We start from the raw sequence: 21,886 nt of genomic DNA, 5'->3' as shown, positions 1-21,886 counted from the left end.
CCCTTTCTGTGTCTTTTGTCCTCGCGTCTCTCAATATTTGTTGCTGTTTTGGTGTGACGTCGGATGGTTGACTCTTTCCCTTTTTTGTTGTCGTGGTCAGTCAACCAGTCTCCGGCCATCTTCTTTTCTTCTGTTTCCTTTTGTCTGGTGTTCATCTGTACTCTTTGTGTCTGTAGTGTTCGTTACCGCATTTGTGTTCTTTTAGGGCCTGGGGGGGAGTCTCCTTCCCCTTGGGGTTTTACCTGCTTCGTGCCTTTATGTCTCGCCTGTTTTTGGAATGGGGGACTGATGACCTTAGATGTTTAGTCCCCCTTAAACATCCCAACAACCACCTCCTTGCATTTGTAGCATCTTCCACATTTTTCTGGTTGTGAATCTTCCTTCAACTATTCGTTGTTGTTTGGTGCTGGAGAGGTTGGAGCCAAGTCTGCGAATTTCGCACAGCAGGTTTGGTTGGGCTGCACATCTTGTCAAATATGGTGTCCTGAGAGACTTCCGTGAAGTTCTGAGGTATTCTCTTCTACCTGAAATGTGTTTGTTTGCTTTGAATACAATGTAGATATTGAGAGCTACAATATTCAACAACTGTGATAGAGAGACAGAAAGGCCACTGGCCTGTCCCTCTGGCAACAGTCACATCATACACATAGCATCAACGACATCTACTCCACCCTTTCTTTTCTTGTAGTACATTATTATACTTTTTTTTATGACTCTCAATTTCATAATCATCATGCATTGACAAAATAAGCACTGCTGATTTGTTTCATTTTGTTACATGTGAGAGTAATGTGACGTCTTCCTGAAATCCAAACATACTTGAGTACGCTTGTTTAGATTTTTTGGGTAAAAACTCAAAAGGTATTTTAGGCTTATTTTTTCTTAACTTACCAATAACTAATATTCTGATCTTGTAGTACTTTTTTGATGGTTGGGTAAGAAATAAACAAACTGCCTATTGTCGGATTTCTTCCACACTCTGTCACTGGGTCTACAGAACAATGTCTTCTGCCTTATTACAGACTTTGTACGGTCCTTGTGGTTGTGCATCTGCATAGATTTCCAAATATTTTAGGTAGTACATTTTAGAGCATGGCAGGATCAATTCCTGGATCCCATACTCAGCGGGTTTATTTGGGATATACATCCTGAACTTCCATTTGCCTCTGTATGAAACGAGCATTTTGTCCAAAGTAACAACAGAGCAGAACATGCATTGCAGTTGTAGACAAACGTATCAAGAATGGATCTTATGGCAGCAAGATTATCTTGTGCTTTTCTTTCTTCCCTTGTATGTATGTTGTCAAACCTGATAAAATGAGTCAAAAATCTCAACCTTTCCAATTACACACTTGCTCAAAATATTTCTATTTCAGTCCCCTCTGTATTCAAAAAGTCTTCGATATTCATTTTACCGCCATGCAATGCTCCAGCTAAATAAAGTAGGCCAAAATATGCCTTCATCAAAACTTGTAGGCCTAGCCATATTTGGGTCACTTGTATATTTGTTTCGAACTGAATCAATATAGATATTGATTGATTCAAGCACTAAATCAGTGGATTGCTAAAAATTAACTGCCTTGATTCTAACAGTGATTGTATAAGGGGTGTTCAAAAAGAAACGAGCCAGAGGCATAATTACAGAAACCAGTACCTGTATGTTAGAAGTACTGACCCTGGCTGTTGAGACATTTGTCCCACTGTGACACAAGATGGTGAATGGCTGTCTTATAAAATTCCCATGGCTGTGATGCTAATGTGTGTTCCGCACATTGCGGGCTTTAAATTAACTGTGCACCCTCCGACTCAATGTTGCAATATTAAAAGTTTTGGCTGGTTTCGTTGTGTAGGAGCTGGGATACGTAGTTGCTGCATTACAGACCAAATGCTGCAGTGTCTACTTTCCACAATAAGAATACACACATGAATCGAATGGTCAAAGGTTTCTATCACTCGGCAATTGCGAATTATGAAAGAAACATATAAATTTATAAATGAATGATTGCAATTAAATAAAATCTGCAGGTACTATCGTAATGACTTTAAATGGTGAGTACGATAGTTGAAGTAAGTTTGAGAATGCGGTATATTTCTGCAAAACACTTATTGTTGTCGATGGTCCAGCAATTAAATAAAGTATGAGTTGAATTACAAGGAAACAACAGACTCCTACTGCGCGTAATTAGTTATGAACGACAACATAGCTCACGAGATATTCACTTCCAGACGCGTACTATGTCTTCACTGCAGAAGCGATGGAAATCTCACAAGTACACAAGTCGGCACTCCATAGTATTTCTATCTCTTCCGATCACGCGCAAACTGCTCCACTCCAAGTCTCTCCCGCCACTGTACGTCGCGCCTTCACATCCAGCCTCTCCATGTCCTATGCCGTACTGTCCAGCGCCGCACTCTCCCAAACTCCCTGTCCTCTCTTGAAACGATGCTCTTCTCCCGCTTCCAACCAGTCTCCCCATTCACGAGTGCTGTGATTGGCTAGAGTGCTCATGCCATGTCTTCAAGCTAATGCACCCACACATTATTGAAACACACATGGAATACTGGATTTACATTTAGATAACTTGAAATTAAATAAATATTCCTACGGGTGGACCATGAACATGCTCTAACACACAGTATTGGATACATAAACAAATTAAACAAACATATATCACGGAAATAGAACAAAAGGTAGGCCACTAACCTAATGTCCCTGTGCTTTCTAAAATGCAGTAAATATTTAACAAATTTCTTCATGAATAGTATATATCAGATATAAACAAAGACATAGATGAATAAGTATATTTATAAGCATGCTGCTACCGTTTTTTCGTGTAAGGAGTACCTATGGCATGATGAAATTGATAGTAATCGGCCACTTTGATATCCTAATACTCATGTACTATTCAAGTTAAATACCTGTAATTTATACCAATTTAGATTTACTCTAGTAGCTTTCTAGAGACACATCGATCGGAGAAATCAGATGAAGCATTCAAATTTTGGAAATTCATTGCTGAGTGTTACTTGTGTAATTTACCATCAGATACTAAACTTTAAAATTGCACCATCTGAATCGCTGTGCAAATAATAGTAATGTACATGTTTCTTTTTGAGGTATCATGATTCATTTGGCTACTATTAATTTCCATACGAACTGTGATATGTCTGCCAGTAAGGTTTTGCAAAGTCTGCCATCTTTGGCCCTTGTGGTGCACAGTGACACCAAGGAATTCCCAGCCACGTGCTCGATGGACCATGTGCTACGGCCGTTGTGAGGCACCACACGGATGCTAACGAGCTCGGCCCTGCCGGACGACCCTAGCAGTGGTTGCCAACTCAGAATATTTCTAGGGCGCCGCAACTCGCCCGTTACGTTACACACCTCCACATACTAACATTCTGGCTTGCCAGAATGTTCAGAAGTAGCACCCTTCAGTTCATAGTAGTACATATAAACAAATTACAAAGAACAGAATTAAACGATTAAAATGCCAGGCTAATAGTGTTTACAAAATTTTTGAAGTGGTGTGGGAGCAGCATGAATTTCGAAATAACCTTAAACTCTCACACATTATGAACGAAGCGGAATATTAAATAAATGCCTGCATTTCAGTTATACATACGCAATTTTTTTTGTACAAGAAATAAATTTTTTTAAATGCACTTTCATTGTTGTAAGCACTTCTCGTGCCACTTACTCAGTGCTAAGGCGCCTTCTTGCATTAAATTTTCCGTCACACTACAATCGCTGACACGGATTGTAGCACGAAGTATTGATCAACTCACATCAGTCTTTGACAAAGTGCCTCGCAGAAATCGTGTCTGCCTCTGAATTCCGAGCTCCACTGTTTATCGTGACAAATCTGTCTACAACGAAATCCAAAAGTAGAAACCCGTCAACAAACCATTTCCCAAAACCAACCAGCATCCTCGCTAAAGATTCCCTCCAGCACAAAACGATAATTCAGGACAAAGTAACAATGCAAATGACTGAATCACAATAAGCTCAAATTCCCACAAGTTCTATTTGACTTTAATCAATCCTCCCTACTCCACGCACCAAAATTGTGTGCACATACAATTACAATTGTAATACCCTTCAAATTGACCACTGAATTCTTTGTCACACTCTTATACAAAGCATGAATCAATATATATTTTACTAAAATCCACAATGGCACTGACCTCCACTCACTCTCAGTGCCTAAACTTCCCTCTCTTGCACACTTACAGAGCCACAATAAACTCACAAATTATTCATGAATCCCCAAATAAAACAATTAAATTATCCCTCCAAAATTACTACCACTAATTACAAACTAGAGCAGCTTTTCACTTCTGCCCTTTCTCTATATACTCTTCGCAATTTTAAACTTCTCTCCTTTCCACACATGTGGCAGCAACGACCATAACGTTCTACCATACCAACGCCAATCAGTCTCTCTAGAATCACACTCCTCCTTCATATACTAATTCGTACGAACTTCATTACACAAACCATCCCCATCCACACTATTTACTTCAGCCCTCTCTAAATTTTCTGTGAGTTCTTCCACAAATTTCGCCGATTCACTACCCACAGCATGCACAACTTTACTGTTTTTCCCCTCCAAAATATTGACACTTGCAGCTTCAGCAAAATTACACATCAATTCACCGTTAAACCCTTTATGTTCCTGATATAATACATTGATGTCTAAGCCATTATCACCATAAATATATTTATCTCAGCAATGTTATCTGCTGATACACCATTTAAATCACTACATAAATTCACATCAGAAACCTTACTTTCCTCCGTCTACAAATTAACTTTATGTGAGTCGTACACAGCTTTATCCTCCACCGTTACATTACACAAATTGCACCTACCTTGTCATACAATTTTGGGACTTCCAGACTTGCTGCATTCTGCTGTGATTGGACAAAAATCAGCTCACACTGCCATTTCTACACACTTTTAATTCAGATTAACGCGCGATCCTATTTTACATACATTCTCACTTTCACACTCTGACAAACATTTTAGATTCCCACATTCATCAATAAGTTTCGTTTTGCCTTCATTCGTGATTAGAAATGCGTAAATTCCTTCCTCCGAAGTATCAACACCAGTAGCTTTTACATCATTACATAACTTACCATTACTCTGTTCCTTTAAACAGAAATCATCTACCTCCTCCAATACATTTTTAACTTCAACTGCTGGCAAGACCAAAGCTATGCCGCCTTCACTAAAATCGACCCTTTTCGCCGAATCACAAATATTTGCTACTACAGCACCTTCGTTTCTGCAATTGTTACTGTTTGCTAATACCTCTTCAGAACTCTCCACACAATTTGCTTTCACAAAATTTGAACCATTGAATCTTCCCATTTATCACCATTCGCGCACTCATTCATTACACATGCATAACTTACATCATTCCCCGCAGATTTATTCCCATTACTTTTACTTAAATCTCTCACAAACCTATGCTTCCGCCGTTTGTGCCTGCTTTTATTGAAAGAGACACCTATATAACCTTTGTCTTTAACATACCCCATATTACATATTTGTTGCCTTTCCCCAAACCTATCAACATTTCTGCTATTACCATTATCTCCAGTCCTTTTCATTGACTGTTTAGATCTCCATCTCTGTACCTGAGATGTGGCAAACATCAGTTTCCCCGACCGGTTGTTACGCAATTGCACTTTGTGCAAATTTCCACCGTCAAATCTGCATTCTTTACTCGGATCCCGTTCATGGCAGTTATCACCCCTGTTCGTTCTCTGACCATTCTGCTCATTCTAGCTACTATCTCCCTGAGAATTTCTTTGATTTCTCTCATGATTATTATTTTAGTGGTGATTATTTGAATTCCAATTTTGATAATTACCACCCAGTTTGCTCTGAGGTTTGAACTTCAAAGCCCTCTATAATTTTTCTACAAATTCTAGAAATTCGTCCACAGAATCACATGGACTGTGGACAAAATCCCACTACAAATCTTTGGGTAATCGCCATTTTAACATGGTGATTTCCCTTAAAACCCCCAACTGATTTTTCACACGCATGAGCTTGCCAAGGTTGCGCTTGCAAAAATCTCTCATCGTCCCATTACCGTACCATTTAAGAATTCATTTTGGATCCGCATCTGTTTTGCCTTGCTCCAAAATTTATTCAAAAAACGCTTTTCAAACTCTTCGTATGATTCCCACGAACTACATTTAACATTTGCCCAAGAGTGTGGGTCTCCCTCCAAATGCCGTTTAACGTATTTTATTTTCGCGTCGTCCGACATGCCATGAACAAAAGTGTCCCTACACGTAGCCAAGAAATTTGCTGAGTGATATCTTCCTTCATCTGTGTAACATTTCACAGATCTGGTATTTGCTCAAGAGGTATTTATAACCACCGTGGCTTGTTGGGAGGCTAACGAATTTAAATCATGTTTTATCTGTTGCATTTGTTTTTTAAATTCATTTTCACTAGTGATACTGGACTGTATTTTATCTTTAATTTTGCCCACTTCTTTCTCCCCCTCACCTACACGATTGGTAATGTCACTAATTGCCAAATTTACATTGCTTTTATGAGCATCTTGCACTTTTATACACTTACCTTGTCCCCAAGTTCTGTCTGTATCTTATCCATTTTTTCCCCCAAGATCTTTTTCCACTGTTTCGATTTTAGATTTTACTATTACAACTTCGTCCGTAATTTTCCCCGTATCCACTCAGACACATTTTAATTTATCAACAATTGCTTTTTAAACGTTACCCATAATTTTTTCAACTTCCTCTTTCACAGCGGACCCTATTTCAGTTCACCTAACTGTTTGAATTGTACTGATATTATTTGCCATTGTATTCATGATATTTCCCAATCCCTGGATCATATTCATTAGCTGAGACATCATATCTCCCCCACATTTATTCCCCTTGCCTGAATTCCTACTACTTACACTTTCGCACTCTGATTTCGAACTTACCGGCTCACCTCATTTTTTAGAATTACACATACTAGGTGACTGTTTTATATCCGCGAGGTCTATAAATGGAGCTTGGACTTGAGAAACAGAAACTATCTCTCTATTTGTGCAGGTACTTATCTGATCACCGAGCGAGGTGGCGCAGTGGTTAGACACTGGACTCGCGTTCGGGAGGACGACGGTTCAATCCCGCGTCCGGCCATCCTGATTTAGGTTTTCCGTGATTTCCCTAACTCGCTCCAGGCAAATGCCGGGATCGCTCCTTTCAAAGGGCACGGCCGACTTCCTTCCCCATCCTTCCCTAATCTGATGAGACCGATGACCTCGCTGTCTGGTCTCCTTCCCCCACCAAACCAACCAACCAACCAACTTATCTGATCTGAGATGGTTTCCTCTGCCATGGTGATGCCGTCGCTTGTAGTGGAAGTCGACATTGAAGACTGCCCTGGAGTACTCGAAGAAGCTGCCGTGGTACTGCTGTTGAGCTGCGTCCACCTCTGGAGAAGTCGACTGATGTAACCGTAGCTGCCGCTCGGTACTGCGTGTTCAACTGTATCCCCGTATCCGGTACTGCTCTCCGTTAAACACACTAACCGCTACTGTTCCCTGCACTCAACTTATTTAGACTCTGAGCTCCCACACAAACTGTCTTTAACGTGATAGATTAGGACCTCTATCGATATGTTGTGAAAATTACTGCATAATTTCACTATTTTCAGAAACCTTCTTGCAGAGAAAAAAACACCAATCTCACACTGTGTTTTGTGAGAGGTTCACTCTACAAAAATCTCTGCTAGTTTTGCAAAGGTTTTTACACTTCGCATAGTACACTGGATAACAGAGAGCAAAGGAATTAGCACTTTGCAGGGCACAAATCCCGGACGAGCCACCAATTGCGGGCTTTCAATTAACTATGCACCCTCCGACTCAATGTTGCAATATTAAAAGTTTTGGCTCATTTCATTGTGTAGGGGCCGGGATACGTAGTTGCCGCATTACAGGCCAAATACTGCTGAGTCTACAGTATACGATAAGAATACACACAGGAATCGAATGGTCAAAGGCTTCTATCACTCGGCAATTGCGAATTATGAAAAAAACATATAAATTTATAAATGAAAGACTGCAATTAAATAAAATCTGCAGGTACTATCGTAATGACTTTAAATGATGAGTATGATAGTACGTTTGAGAATGCGGTATATTTCTGCAAAACAATTATTGCTGTCAATGGTCCAGCAATTAAATAAAGTAAGAGTTGAATTACTGGGAAACAGTAGATTCCTACTGCATGTAATTAGTTATGAATGACAACATAGCTGATGCGATATTCACTTCCAAACGCGTACTATGTCTTCACTGCAGAAGCGATGGGAATCTCGCAAGTACACAAGTCGGCACTCCATAGTATTTCTATCTCTTCCGATCGCGCGCAAACTGCTCCACTCCAAGTCTTTCCCGCCACTGTATGTCGCGCCTTCACGTCCAGCCTCTCCATGTCCTGTGCCGTACTGTCCAGTGCCGCACTCTCCCAAACTCCCTGTACTCTCTTGAAACGATGCTCATCTCCCACTTCCATCCAGTCTCCCCATTCACGAGTGCTGTGATTGGCTAGAGTGCTTGCGCCATGTCTTCAAGCTAACGCACCCACACATTATTGAAACACACATGGAATACTGGATTTACATTTAAATAACTTGAAATTAAATAAATATTCCTACGGCTGGACCATAAACACGCTCTAACACACATTATTAGATACACAAACAAATTAAATAAACATATATCAAAGGAATAGAACATAAAGGTAGGCAAGTAGCCTAATGTCTCTGTGCTTTCTAAAACACAGTAAATATTTAACAAATTTCTTCATGAATAGTATATGTGGACTATAAACAAAGACATAGGTGAGTAAGTATTTTTACAAGCATGCTGCTACTTGTTTTTCGTGTGACTGTGGAGTACTTACGGCATGAGTTGATCGATAGTAATTGGCCGCTTTGACTGCCTATAACTCATGTACTATTCAAGTTATATGCCTGTAATTTATACCAATTTAGGTTTACACTAGTAGCTTTCTAAAGACGTGTCGATCGGAGAAATCGGATGAAGCGTTTAAATTTTGGAAATTCGTTGCTGAGTGTTACTTGTATAATTTACCTTCAGATACTAAACTTTTAAACTAATAAAGATATTGAAAATCCGATTACACCATCAGAATCGCCGTGCAAATAATAGTAATGTACATGTTTCTTTTTGAGGTATCATGATTCATTTGGCTACTATTAATTTCCATACGAACTGTGAAATGTCTGCCATTAAGGTTTCACGAAGTCCGCCGTTTTTGGCCCTCGCGGCGCACAGCGTCACCAAGGAATTCCCAGCCACGTGCTCGATGGACCATGTGCTCTTGCCGTTGTGAGGCACCACGTGGGTGCTAACGAGCTCGGCCCTGCCGCGCGGCCCGAGCGGTGACCGCCAACTCAGAATATTTCCAGGGCGCTTCAATTCACCAGTTACCTCACAACGTACAGCTGGATGTTGTCGTCCGAGGTGAATCGTTTGCCCCTTAGAGCCTTTTTAAGGGGACCAAAAATGTCATAATCACAAGGATTAGAGGTCCAGACTGTATGGAGGGTGGCCGATAACTCCCCATTTGAATTTCTGCACGAGTGGCGCAACTGTGTTGGCTGTATGAGGCTTTGCATTTTCTTCGAGCAGAATGACCCCATGGGTAAGATTGCCTGGTTGTGATTGTTTGGCAAAGGGTGGTCAAGGTTTTAAGTAACGCTGGGCATTCACTGTTACCCGTGCTGCAGGAAGTGAATCGGGAGGGGGCCATCTTGGTCAAAGAAGAACGTCAGCATAACCTTTCCTGCACTCGTGTGGATGGCCTTTTTTTGTTAGTGGTGCCCCTGAATGCTTCCACAGAAGACTTTGTTGTTTTGATTCTGGTTGGTCTCACAGACACAGCCTGACCATTCTAGGGTTAATAACAGACAGCAAAAGGACGTAATCCACAGTGTTGAGAATGGCTATGATGTGGGGTCTGAGTGGGGCACAGTTAAATGAGTGTGTTCCAGGAATCAGTGCTGGGGCCACTCCTGTTCCTTGCTTATATAGAATTACAGGTGACTGTAAAAGTATTTCTGTTTTTTTGATGACACTAGCTTGGTAGTAAGGATATTTTGTGCAACGTTGGCACTGTTTCAAACAGTGCACTGCAATATGTAGGTTCATGGTTTGTAGAAAATAAACTAAGGCTAAATCACAGTAAGAGTCAGTTTTTATAGTTTCTAACACACAATTCGTGGAAAGCCCACATGCAGGATCTTATTCAAAGACTTAATACTGCCATTTTTACTATTTGAATGGTATCTGAAGTAATTGATAGTTTGACACAAAAAGTAGTCTACTTTGCTTATTTTCATTCGCTTATGACATATGGTATTACATTTTGGGGTAACTCTTTCCACTCCAAAAGGATATTTTTGGGTCGGAAACGGGCGGTTTGTACGAGTTTTGTAAGATCGTGAACCTCTTGTCGACTACTGTTCTTTAGTCTGGATATTCTGACATTAGGCTCTCAATATATACAGGGTGGTCCATTGATAGTGACCAGGCCAAATATCTCACGAAATAAGTATCAAACGAAAAAACTACAAAGAACAAAACTCTTCTAGCTTGAAGAGGGAAACCAGATGGCGCTATGGTTGGCCTGCTAGATAGCGCTACCATAGGTCAAATGGATATCAACTGCGTCTATTTTTAAAAGTAGGAGCCCCCAGGGGCTCAGTATTCATTTGCTGAGTACGGGCTTGGCGACCCCGGGGTTCCTGAGCTGGGGACTGGTAAGCGCCGCCTGTCCTCTGTCACCGTAACCTCTGGGCATACTTCAGCGACCACCGTGCGGCGCGGCGGTGGAACGTTGTGTGTCTCAGGGAATGAGGATATTGGCTTGACCGCCCGGATCGCAAGGATGGAATAAACCTCTATAAAAAAAACCCTCAATCTCAAGGTGTGCTGCGCGCTGATGAGATGTATGGCTGTTGAGGTGGAACAGTCGATAGTGGGCAACCTCTGGGGAACCTGCCGCACCTCAGTTGTATAAGGCTTACCTAGGCACGCGGGGCTCTGTCTAGGTGGACTTCTCGTTCCCTAGCTGCTCATGGGACCGCGATGGATCCTTCGAAATCCTCTTTTCTTCCTCCCAGCGGAAAGGGTGGGCCGCTGGAAGGTTCTAACACCCAGTCTCTTAAGAGGGCCCGTGCAGTCAGTCCCCCTGACTCCGGCGCTTCTTTAAAAAGTCCAGTCTTAGGTAACAGAATGCATTCTGGTAATCCGAATGTGTTTCTCATTGTGAAACGGAAGGAGGATAGTTTTGAGAAGGTTTCGCCCTTCTATATACAAAAGGGATTGGAGGGAATCTGTGGCTCCTTAAAATCGGTGAAGCGCTTACGTAATGGGACCTTGCTAGTGGAAACTTCCACTTCCCAGCAAGCAACTAACCTCCAATCTGCTAAATGCCTTGGAGAGTATGCCATAGACACTGAACTGCATAGCACCTTGAACTACAGCAAAGGTGTTGTGCCATGCCGGGCTCTGGTTGATATTCCCAAGGAAGAACTGCAACGTGAGTGGGCTCCAGAAGGTATCGTTGATGTCCAACACATCATGAAGAGGGTTGATGGCACTTTTGTCAAATCTGACTCCTTTATTCTGACCTTCGGTAGCACAAAACTTCCTGAACATGATAAAGCTGGCTTCCTTCGCCTTAGTGTGAGGCCTTATTTCCCGACCCCAATGCGCTGTTTTAAATGCCAGCGTTTTGGGCATACCACCTTAGGCTGTAAAGGCGAAGTGACTTGTGGAAACTGTGGTCAGGCTGCTCATGAAGGAGTTGGTTGCTCGTCTCCGGCTAAATGTATTAATTGCTCTGGGAAGCACCCTGTTTGGAGTAGGGACTGCCGCATATTTTTAGAGGAACGCAAGGTCCAGGAAATAAAAACAACCAAGCGTATCCCCTATGGTGAGGCCAAGAAGATTTATAAGTCGATGCAACCTCCCACATTTGCTACATCTTTTGCATCCCTGGTACAGAAGCCTACTCCAAAAGTCGATGCCTCAACGCAGACTGAGGTGGTGAGTGTTGGCACTAACACCTGCAGCTGTCAGTGCTCTTGCAACACAGCCAGTGTTTCAGAGCCAGTAGCCCCTACTCGAACGACAGACACAGGTACAGTGGCGAACTTGGTCCAGCCCCTCGCGCCTCCAACAGCTGAGGTTGTTCCCAAGCCCAGTGCGCCAATTACCACTCCCACATCAGCTCCCCCAAAAGTCCACCAAACCACAGAAAGCTACTGTACAGCAGCAACAGTGGGTCAAATCCCGTGGTAAACCATCTGACCATGCAGATATTGTTTTACGTGAGGCTTCATCTGACTCTTCCCCAGAGTTGATGGAGTACGATGTCTGTGTGGGGCAATCATTTCGTCCCACGCCTGCCCCTCCACCTGCTACGGTCTCACCGCCCCGTCGGAGAGACAGGATGAAGGTGCTACCCCCAACATAGATGGCTCCCATACTCCAGTGGAACTTGCAAGGGTTCAGGACGCATGTGGAGGAACTTCATCTACTCTCTCAAGGTAGACCACTGTGTCTCTGTCTCCAGGAGACGTATTTCCATCCATCATACTCCCCTGAGATACGAGGCTATACACTCCACAAAAAGGATGACCTGCGTGGAGAGAGAGCTAGAGGAGGCGTAGGTATTTTCGTCAGGACGGACTACCACTCCTCGCCTCTCTCACTTATGACGACTTTACAAGGTGTCGCTGTGTCCGTGCACGTGCGTCATCCATTGACTGTCTGTTCACTTTACTTGCCCCCACATGATGCTCTTGATGAAGCGGCCCTCACCGACCTTCTTACACAGCTCCCCCAGCCATTCATTATTTGTGGTGATTTTAATGCCCACAGTGTGCTTTGGGGCTCTGCAATTACCTGCCCCAGGGGTAGAGCGATTGAGAGGCTTCTCCTGTCATCCTGTGCCTACTTGCTCAATGGAGGACAGAGTACTCATTTCTGCACGGCGACTGGGTCGTTCTCTGCCATTGATCTCTCGCTTTGCTCTCCAGCTCTTGCCGCCAGTGCTCACTAGGAAGTGGTTGCTGACTTGCACAGCAGTGATCATTTCCCAATCTGGATTCACCTGCCAGATGGCGTGGGGCCCGAAAGGAGACCACCGCGATGGGTGCTCAGTGGAGCTGACTGGACACTTTATAGCCAGTTGGCCCAATTCGAACACTGTGCGAATGTTGAGGTGTGGGTGGATCATATTACCAAAACGGTCCACCACGCCGCTGCAGCATCCATTCCACAGTCCACAGGCCACCGGAAGAGGCCACCTGTGCCTTGGTGGAGTGCCGAATGCCGCTCTGCAATCAGGACCAGGTGTGCGGCTCTGCGTCGGTTCAAGTGTCGGCCGACTGCTGAGAATCTTGCAGCCTTTCAGGTGGCGAGGGCAAGATGTCGCCGCATTATTCATGAGAGCAAGAAGAGGTCGTGGCAAACGTTCTTGAACACCATTAATCGTTCCACCAAAAGTTCCATTGTGTGGGAGACCATCAGGAGAATTTCTGGCAGAGGAGGGAGGTGCCCCATAGCTGCTGTAATGACTAACGGCACTCTCCACACGGATCCGCGAGACATTGCCCAGACTATGGCAGCGTATTTTGCCACAGTTACTGCAACAACCAGTCAGGATCCAGGTTTCCAGGGCCATAGAGCAGTTGCTGAGAGATGTAGTCTGAACTTCCAGTCTACCTCTCATGAAGTTTACAACTGCCCATTCTCTATGTGGGAGCTGGATTCTGCATTGTCTGGAGCTCGTGACACATCCACTGGTCACGACAGGATCCATTACAGTACGCTATGGCACCTCACAATGCGCAACAGAGAACTCCTCCTCGCACTTTTTAATGACATTTGGGCGTCGGGTCACTTTCCGGACGCGTGGCGTGAGGCAGTTTTAATCCCTTTTTTAAAACCTGGGAAAGACCGCATGAGCCCAAGTAGCTACCGTAGTGTTGCCCTCACTAGTTGCATAGGGAAGACCTTGGAGCGGATGGTCAACCGCCGCCTTGTCTGGATGTTAGAATCCCGGCAACTCCTTAGTCGCTTTCAGTGTGGGTTCAGGAGGTTTCGTTCTACCTTCGATAACCTTGCCCTCCTGGAGGCGGCAATACAACAGGCTTTCCTACGCCGTCATCACCTTCTAGGTGTATTTTTCGACATCGAGAAGGCCTACGATACCACTTGGAGGCGTCTCATCCTGGAGCAGCTTCAGGAATGGGGTTTTTGTGGTTGTCTTCCTCTTTTTATTCAGTCTTTCCTCTTGCCACGATATTTTAGATACCGAATTGGTGATGTCCTGTCTGATCGCTTTGCGCAGGAGAACTGTGTCCCTCAGGGTAGCGTTTTAAGTGTGACTCTCTTTGCCATCGCTATTAATAGCATTACATCCATAGTGAAAAGTCCTGTCCAGTGTTCTTTGTTTGTGGATGATTTCTCTTTGTTTTGCTCTTCTTCAAGCCTTGCAACGACAACTCCTCAGTTGCAACTTACGATTAGGCGTTTGGATGACTGGGCGCAGAAGAGTGGTTTTAAGTTTTCCACCGAGAAGTCTGTATGTGTTCTTTTTAACCGTTCTCGTTCGATTTTAACCTTTCCTGAGTTGAGGATGAGGGACACTATTCTTACTTTTAGAGACATGGTGAAATTTCTGGGGCTCATTTTTGACTCGAAGCTCACATGGTTCCCTCATCTTAAAGACCTGAAACGGTGGTCACTTAAGGCTTTAAGTATTTTAAAATGTCTTAGCCACAGTACATGGGGAGCTGACAGGACTTGTCTGCTCCAGTGTTACAGGGCGTTTGTGCGATCTCGGCTCGATTATGGGTGCATGGTGTATGGGTCTGCGAGGCCTTCTTACTTAAAGTTGTTGGACGTTGTGCACCATGAAGGGCTTTGGTTGGCCACTGGGGCATTCCGAACTAGCCCCATACCAAGCCTCTGTGCAGAGGCTGGTGAACCGCCACTACATATGCGGTGACAGCTACTTACAGTGCGCCAGGCGTATAAAACTTTGTCCACACCATACACCCCTGCATACCATACCGTTGCTCAGCCTCCTCTGGCACGATTGTTTCATAACCGGCAACGTGCGACGCAGCCCTATGGGATTCGCGCACAGGATTGCCTCGGTGCGATGTCTATGGCTGGTCTTCATGTTTTACGTCGCGGTTGGAGCAGATCTCCACCTTGACTCCTCCGGAAACCCAAACTTATTTTAGATTTGACTAATTTTAAGAAGGATGGCACACCAGATTTTACGTTCCAATCTCTGTTTAACATTTTAGATGTGCATCACGGTTTCACTGTCGTTTATACTGATGGCTCCAAACAGGAGACTTTCCTTGGCTATTCTGTGGTGTTCCCTGATCATGTTACCTGGATTCGCCTCCCTGCTGAATGTACCGTTTTCGCAGCGGAGCTCCACGCGATCCTGAAGGCACTGGAGCAGATGCATCGTGTTCGGGGCGATCGATTTCTTCTCTGCTCCGATTCTCGTAGTGCCTTACAATCACTGCAGAACCTATACCCAACTGAGGAGATGGTCCAGCTGATAAATGACCAACTGTACTTGCTCCAACAGCGGGGTAAAGAGGTATCCTTCTGCTGGGTGCCTGGTCATGTCGGCATATGGGGCAATGAGCAGGCTGATCAGGCTCCCAAGGAGGCCTGCAGAGAGCAGGATGTGGTCCAGTGTCCTATCCCCTTGCAGTCAGTCATCGCTGCACTCCACAGGAAGTGCATGAGATGTGGGAGGACGAATGGCTGGCGGTGACGGCCAATAAATTGCGGTCGGTCAAGTCAACCACTCGGCCGTGGCGTTCCTCCTGCCGGTTGCTCTGGCGGAAAGAGGTGGCCCTCACACGTCTTCGGATTGGGCACTGTCCTCTCACACATAGCTATTTATTACGGCGGGAGGATCCTCCGTTTTGTGATGCTTGTGGTGTGCACATCTCTGTCCGGCACATTTTAACAGACTGCATTTTATACCGTGATGCAAGGGCAGAAGCACAAGTTGATGGGGATCTGCCTTGTGTTTTAGCTAACGATGAGACGTGTGTGTCTAGGGTTTTTAAGTTTTGTGATGTGTCTGGACTCTGGCCTAAACTTTTAGGCTGGAGGTTTTAGTGTGTTGCAGAGTGGCTGACTCCTCCCTTTTTTCCTTGCGGTCAGCCAGCCACTTCCATCTGCTACATTGTTTTAGCTCCCTCTACCATTTCCTTCCTGTATTGTCCATGTTTTACTGCTGACGCCCTGCTTCATCCCACGCTTCGGTGTGGGTGAGCACATATTTTTCAATGATTGTTCCCCGTGTTTTATGTTCCGTTTTATGTCAATGTTCTGAGTCCCCCCCCCCCCCCCCCCCCCCCCCCCCCGCCTTGACACCCGTCTCACTATGATACTGAACGGGCGCTGAAGACCTTGCTGTTGTGCGCCCACAGACCCCTCTACTACTACTACTACTTAAAATAGGAATCCCCATTTTTTATTACATATTCGTGTAGTACGTAAAGAAATATGAATGTTTTAGTTGGACCACTTTTTTCACTTCGTGATCGATGGTGCTGTAATAGTCACAAACATATAAATACGTGATATCACGTAACATTCCGCCAGTGCGGACAGTATTTGCTTTGTGATACATTACCCGTGTTAAAATGGACCACTTACCAACAGCAGAAAAGGTTGACGTCGTGTTGATGTATGACTATTGTGATCAAAATGCCCAACAGGCGTGTGCTATGTATGCTGCTCAGTATCCTGGACATCATCATCCAAGTGTCCGGACCGGACACCGGATAGTTACGTTATTTAAGGAAACAGGAAGTGTTCAGCCACATGTGAAACATCAACCATGGCCTGCAACAAATGATGATGCCCAAGTAGGTGGTTTAGCTGCTGTCGCAGCTAATCCGCACATCAGTAGCAGACAAATTGCGCGAGAATCAGGAATTTCAAAAACGTCGGTGTTGAGAATGCTACATCAACATTGATTGCACCCATACCATATTTCTATGCCCCAGGGATTGCATGGCGACAACTTTGAACTTCGTGTACAGGTCTGCCACTGGGCACAAGAGAAATTACGGGTCGATGACAGATTTTTTGCATGCGTTCTATTTAGCGACGAAGCGTCATTCACAACAGCGGTAACATAAATCAGCATAATATGCACTATTGGCCAACGGAAAATCCACAATGGCTGCTACAAGTGGAACATCAGCAACCTTGGCGGTTTAATATATGGTGCAGCATTATGGGAGGAAGGATAATTGGCCCCCATTTTATCGATGGCAATCTAAAAGGTGCAATGTATGCTGATTTCCTACATAATGTTCTACCGATGTTACTATAAGATGTTTCACTGCATGACAGAATGGCGATGTACTTCCAACATTATGGATGTCCGGCTCATAGCTTGCATGCGGTTGAAGTGGTATTGAATAGCATATTTCATGACAGGTGGGTTGGTCGTCGAAGCATCATACCATGGCCCGCACGTTCGCCGAATCTGACGTCTCCGGATTTCTTTCTGTGGGGAAAGTTGAAGAATATTTGCTATTGTGATTCACCGACAACGCCTGACAACATGCGTCAGAGCATTGTCAGTGCATGTGCAAACATTACGGAAGGCGAACTACTCGCTGTTGAGAGGAATGTCGTTACACGTATTGCCAAATGCATTGAGGTTGATGGACATCATTTTGAACATTTATTGCATTAATGCAGTATTTACAGGTAATCATGCTGTAATAGCATGCGTTCTCAGAAATGATAAGTTCACAAAGGTAGATGTATCACATTAGAACAACCGAAATAAAATGTTCAACCGTACCTACGTTCTGTATTTTAATTTTGCTACCAACTGTTCGTCTAAAATTGTGAGCCAGAAGTTTGTGACTATTACAGTGCATCTATTGCAAAGCGAAAAAAGTGGTCCAACTAAAACATTCATATTTCTTTATGAACTACATGAATATGTAATAAAAAATGTGGGATCTAATTAAAAAAAAAAAAACAGTTGATATCCGTTTGATCTATGGCAGCGCCATCTAGCAGGCCAACCATAGCGCTATCTGGTTTCCCCCTTCAAGCTAGACAAGTTTCGTTCTTTGTAGTTTTTTTTCGTTTGACACTTATTTCGTGAGGTATTTGGCCTGGTCACGATCAATGGACTACCCTGTATATATTCCTTACTGTCGTTTCTTGTTAACAATATCAGCTTATTCCCAAGAATTAGCAGTTGTCACTCAGTTAATACTAGGGAGACTCTTGTGCAGAAAGGCGTGCAGTATACTGCTGCATTCATTTTTAATAAGCTACCACAAGAGATCAAAAATCTTAGCAGTAATCCAAGTGCTTTCAAATCGAAACTGAAGAGTTTTCTCATGGGTGACTCCTATTCTATTGAGGAGTTCCTTGGAAAATTAAGCTGATTCCTGTGTTATATTGTTGATTGCGTTTATGTAAACTTATGGCTTGTCTTAAATTTTACTTTATCTGTTGTAGTTTCATGTACACGCACATTCCATGACATTGGAGATTTGCCCTCAGTTTGGTCCTACGGAAGTAGATGTGTAAAATAAAAATAAAATATAGCACCATCAGATTCTTGTTAAGCAGGTGATCTGGAGGCTATTGAGATTGTAGGTGGACTTTATGAAAATGTTTTTAGTGTATTGTTGTGTTTCGGTGTTAAGTTTTTAAGTGTATTAATTTTCCATTAAAAAGAATTACAGGAAGATAATGGTCATTTTTGATAAAAATACTAAGAAACTCTACTACTTTAAACTTAATATGTGAGTAAATGATAATGTAACCCCACATCTTACACATCAAATGACTGTTAATGTACGCAGATTCAGCATGTATGGTGATTCCACGTAACATAACTATCCCATGTAGTGATATTTACTGGCATATGCTTTTTGAATTTTAACAGTAAACTTCTTTCTGACGTATAACCATTCCCTTGTGAGATCTGCCACGTGATTCAGGTGAGGCTCTTATGCTTACTAAATCAACCTGTGATGAAATGTGCTTCTGTTCTTTTGATGTCCTATTTCTCTTCACAGTACTCAAAACTTGGTTAAATGAAGGTTTTGTTAATTCTCTCTTGCTTGGATGAATTAAATTTCATTAGGATTCTTCCATACAATCTGAGTGTGATTGTTCCATTTGTCACTCTGGATACATACTCTTCAATGACTTGAAGATTGTAACTCTTAGCAGTAACTGATTACCAGTCATCTAATTAAACAATAATGGGTTTTTGACTTAGTTCTCAAATTTGTAAAGACCTTTATTCAGATGGAGCCTATGCCGTAGTGCATTTTCTTTTTTTCAAATTGACATTCGCACTGTTAATATGGATTGTTTTAATTTACTGATATTCCTGCATTCTAAATTCAACATTTCATTCATTCACTTCTATGCCATACGTAAAGTAAATTACACTATCTACTGTACAGCACAACTATGTACTGCAGAATCAACTGGCCATGGGAAGGATTGCCAGTCTAAAAAGAGTGGCGGGAAGTATTGTATTGCCAATAGAAAAGCAGTAACAGCAAAATGGGTTGACTGGGAGAACTCAGAGACTTTGAACGTGAACTACTCATTGGATGTCACCTCAGTAACAGATCCATCAGGGACATTTCAACCCCTCTAAAGTTGCACAAGTTGACTTCTGATGATGTGACAGTGAAGTGGAAATGAGAAGGCAGATGTAATGTACTAGGCAACAGGGACCATTGAGATTGCAGAGGATGTTTGTAAAAAGAAAGCATGAAGTCAGTGGAAAGAATCACTCGTGAATTCCAAAGATCTGCCAGCAGTCCAGCTAGCACAGTGACTGTGTGTAGGGAGTTAGAACGAATGGCTTACAGTGGTTAAGTAGCTCCTCATAAGCCAAGAATTTCAGTAGTCAGTGCTAAGCTACGCTTGAGGTGATGTAGAGAGTGATATGCGGGGACTGTGTATCACTGGAAATGAGTGATTTGGGGTTACAAATTGCATTACACCCTGTGACAATTATGTAGAATGGTTTGGGTTTGGAGAATCCCTGGAGAACATTACCTGCCATTGTGCAGTGCCAGCAGTGAAGTGTGGAGGGGGTTATGTTGTGTTATGGGGATGTTTTTCATGGTTAGGGTGTGGTGGTGTTATTGTGCTTAAGAAAACACTAAATGCTGAAAGATATGAACATGTTTCACAGCATTGTGTACTGTGCCCAATAGAGGAACAGTTAAGAGATGATGATTAATTGTATCAGCATGACAATGCACCCTGTCATAAAGAGCATCTTTGAGGCAATGGATTTTTGGCAGTAACATTCCTGAAATGTACTGGCCTGTCCAGAGTTCGGACTTCGCCTCAAGGAGTTCCATTAGGTTCAAGTTGGAATGTCAACTTCACACCAGACACCTGCCCCCCCGCTCCTCCCCCGGTGCCCTGCATCACCACCTTCTTTAGTTTTGGATGTTGAGGAAGACTGGACTGCCATTCCTATACACAGTCATTCAGATACTTAACTGAAAATGTCCCCAGCAGATTTCAAGCTGTCAGAAAGGCGAAGAATGGACACATCTCTCCTTATTAATGTCCACTAATAAGTGTCCACATGCATTTTATCAGATGGTGTCTACTAATGTGTGTACTACTTCATACCAGAGGACTTGCAAGATGAAATATGCTAAAAATTAATTTTACAAAAATAAATTATCATGTGCTTGCAGGAAAGGGACACGCTTTCATGATTCTCGTGGAAAGCATTACAGCCTTGCATATGAAGAAGGAGATGTACTTGGATTTTTAATTATATTACCAGGGTCAGAAGTGGGCAATTACATTCCTCCTACTTACAAAGATAAGGTAAGAAACTAAATTAACAAGTTCTAGTAGATAAGCTGTAATGGTTAACTATCAGATTATGATTTCAGTGATACTGTTAATGTTTCCAGCATGCAGTTAAAAGGAGATGGTAATATATCCTGTCTAAAATAAATAAGCTGTAGGTATTAAAGAATGAACACAGAGCTATAAATGTCAAAAATATCTATGCATGCTTACAAACAGGAAATTATTTCTGATATATTACTGTACCAGGATGTAGAAATTTTAACTATGGTTGGAGCAATAAGCACAGTTCCATACCAAGGCACCTCCATAAGTAATCACAGACCATTTCCTAAGATAATGACCATAAAACATTTCTTCATCCCTGACAAGATCAGAAATACCTCATGTGAGGTGTAGTAGATGGAACATAGAATGATAAAACTTTTATTACAAGGAAACATCACCAAGTCAACTTCATATTTTAAGGAAGGAAGGGGAGGGGGAACACTTGCAATATATCAGTCCCAGCAATCAATCTTCTGAGGAAATTTGGGACATAATTCTCATAGTACTTACTTATGGCCTTCTGATAATACAGTCCTTAAACTTTCACATGCACCACTTGTTTGTCATTTGCTGTGCCCTAAGCAGACACCTAATGCCAGAGTGCGAAGTACTGTACAGTGACGTGATAACCAGAGTCCTGGAGTCCTCCTATTTGGGCATGTTGAACACGAGGGAAGAGGAGGGGAGAGGTGAACACTTCTGCTCAGTGTGTTTTGAAATCTTGTTAGAGAACAAGCATGTTGTTCTACGTGAAAAATAGTAAATAATAAAAGTATGTAATATGTCAACCACATGCAATACACATTCAATGTTATTTAACATTGTTCTCATATTAATATTCTGCAGCTATATATACAAAAGCAGAA

The 21,886-nt window shown here is 42.9% G+C and overlaps 1 protein-coding gene across 2 annotated transcripts in view; it reads left to right on the top strand.

The window, feature by feature from the left end:
• The window catches only part of LOC124556541 (set1/Ash2 histone methyltransferase complex subunit ASH2-like), a 206,896-nt gene that overhangs the window by 170,293 nt on the left and 14,717 nt on the right, over nucleotides 1-21,886 (top strand). For both annotated transcript variants that reach the window (XM_047130496.1, XM_047130495.1), the window contains exon 9: nucleotides 20,852-20,987. In XM_047130496.1, coding sequence (XP_046986452.1) covers nucleotides 20,852-20,987 — 136 coding nt within the window. The remainder of the gene's footprint in view (nucleotides 1-20,851; nucleotides 20,988-21,886) is intronic.

This window comes from Schistocerca americana, chromosome X (assembly GCF_021461395.2).
Source record: "Schistocerca americana isolate TAMUIC-IGC-003095 chromosome X, iqSchAmer2.1, whole genome shotgun sequence".
Lineage (NCBI taxonomy): Eukaryota > Metazoa > Arthropoda > Insecta > Orthoptera > Acrididae > Schistocerca > Schistocerca americana.
Note: the sequence above shows the minus strand (reverse complement) of the source record. Positions and strands in the feature narration are given on the sequence as shown.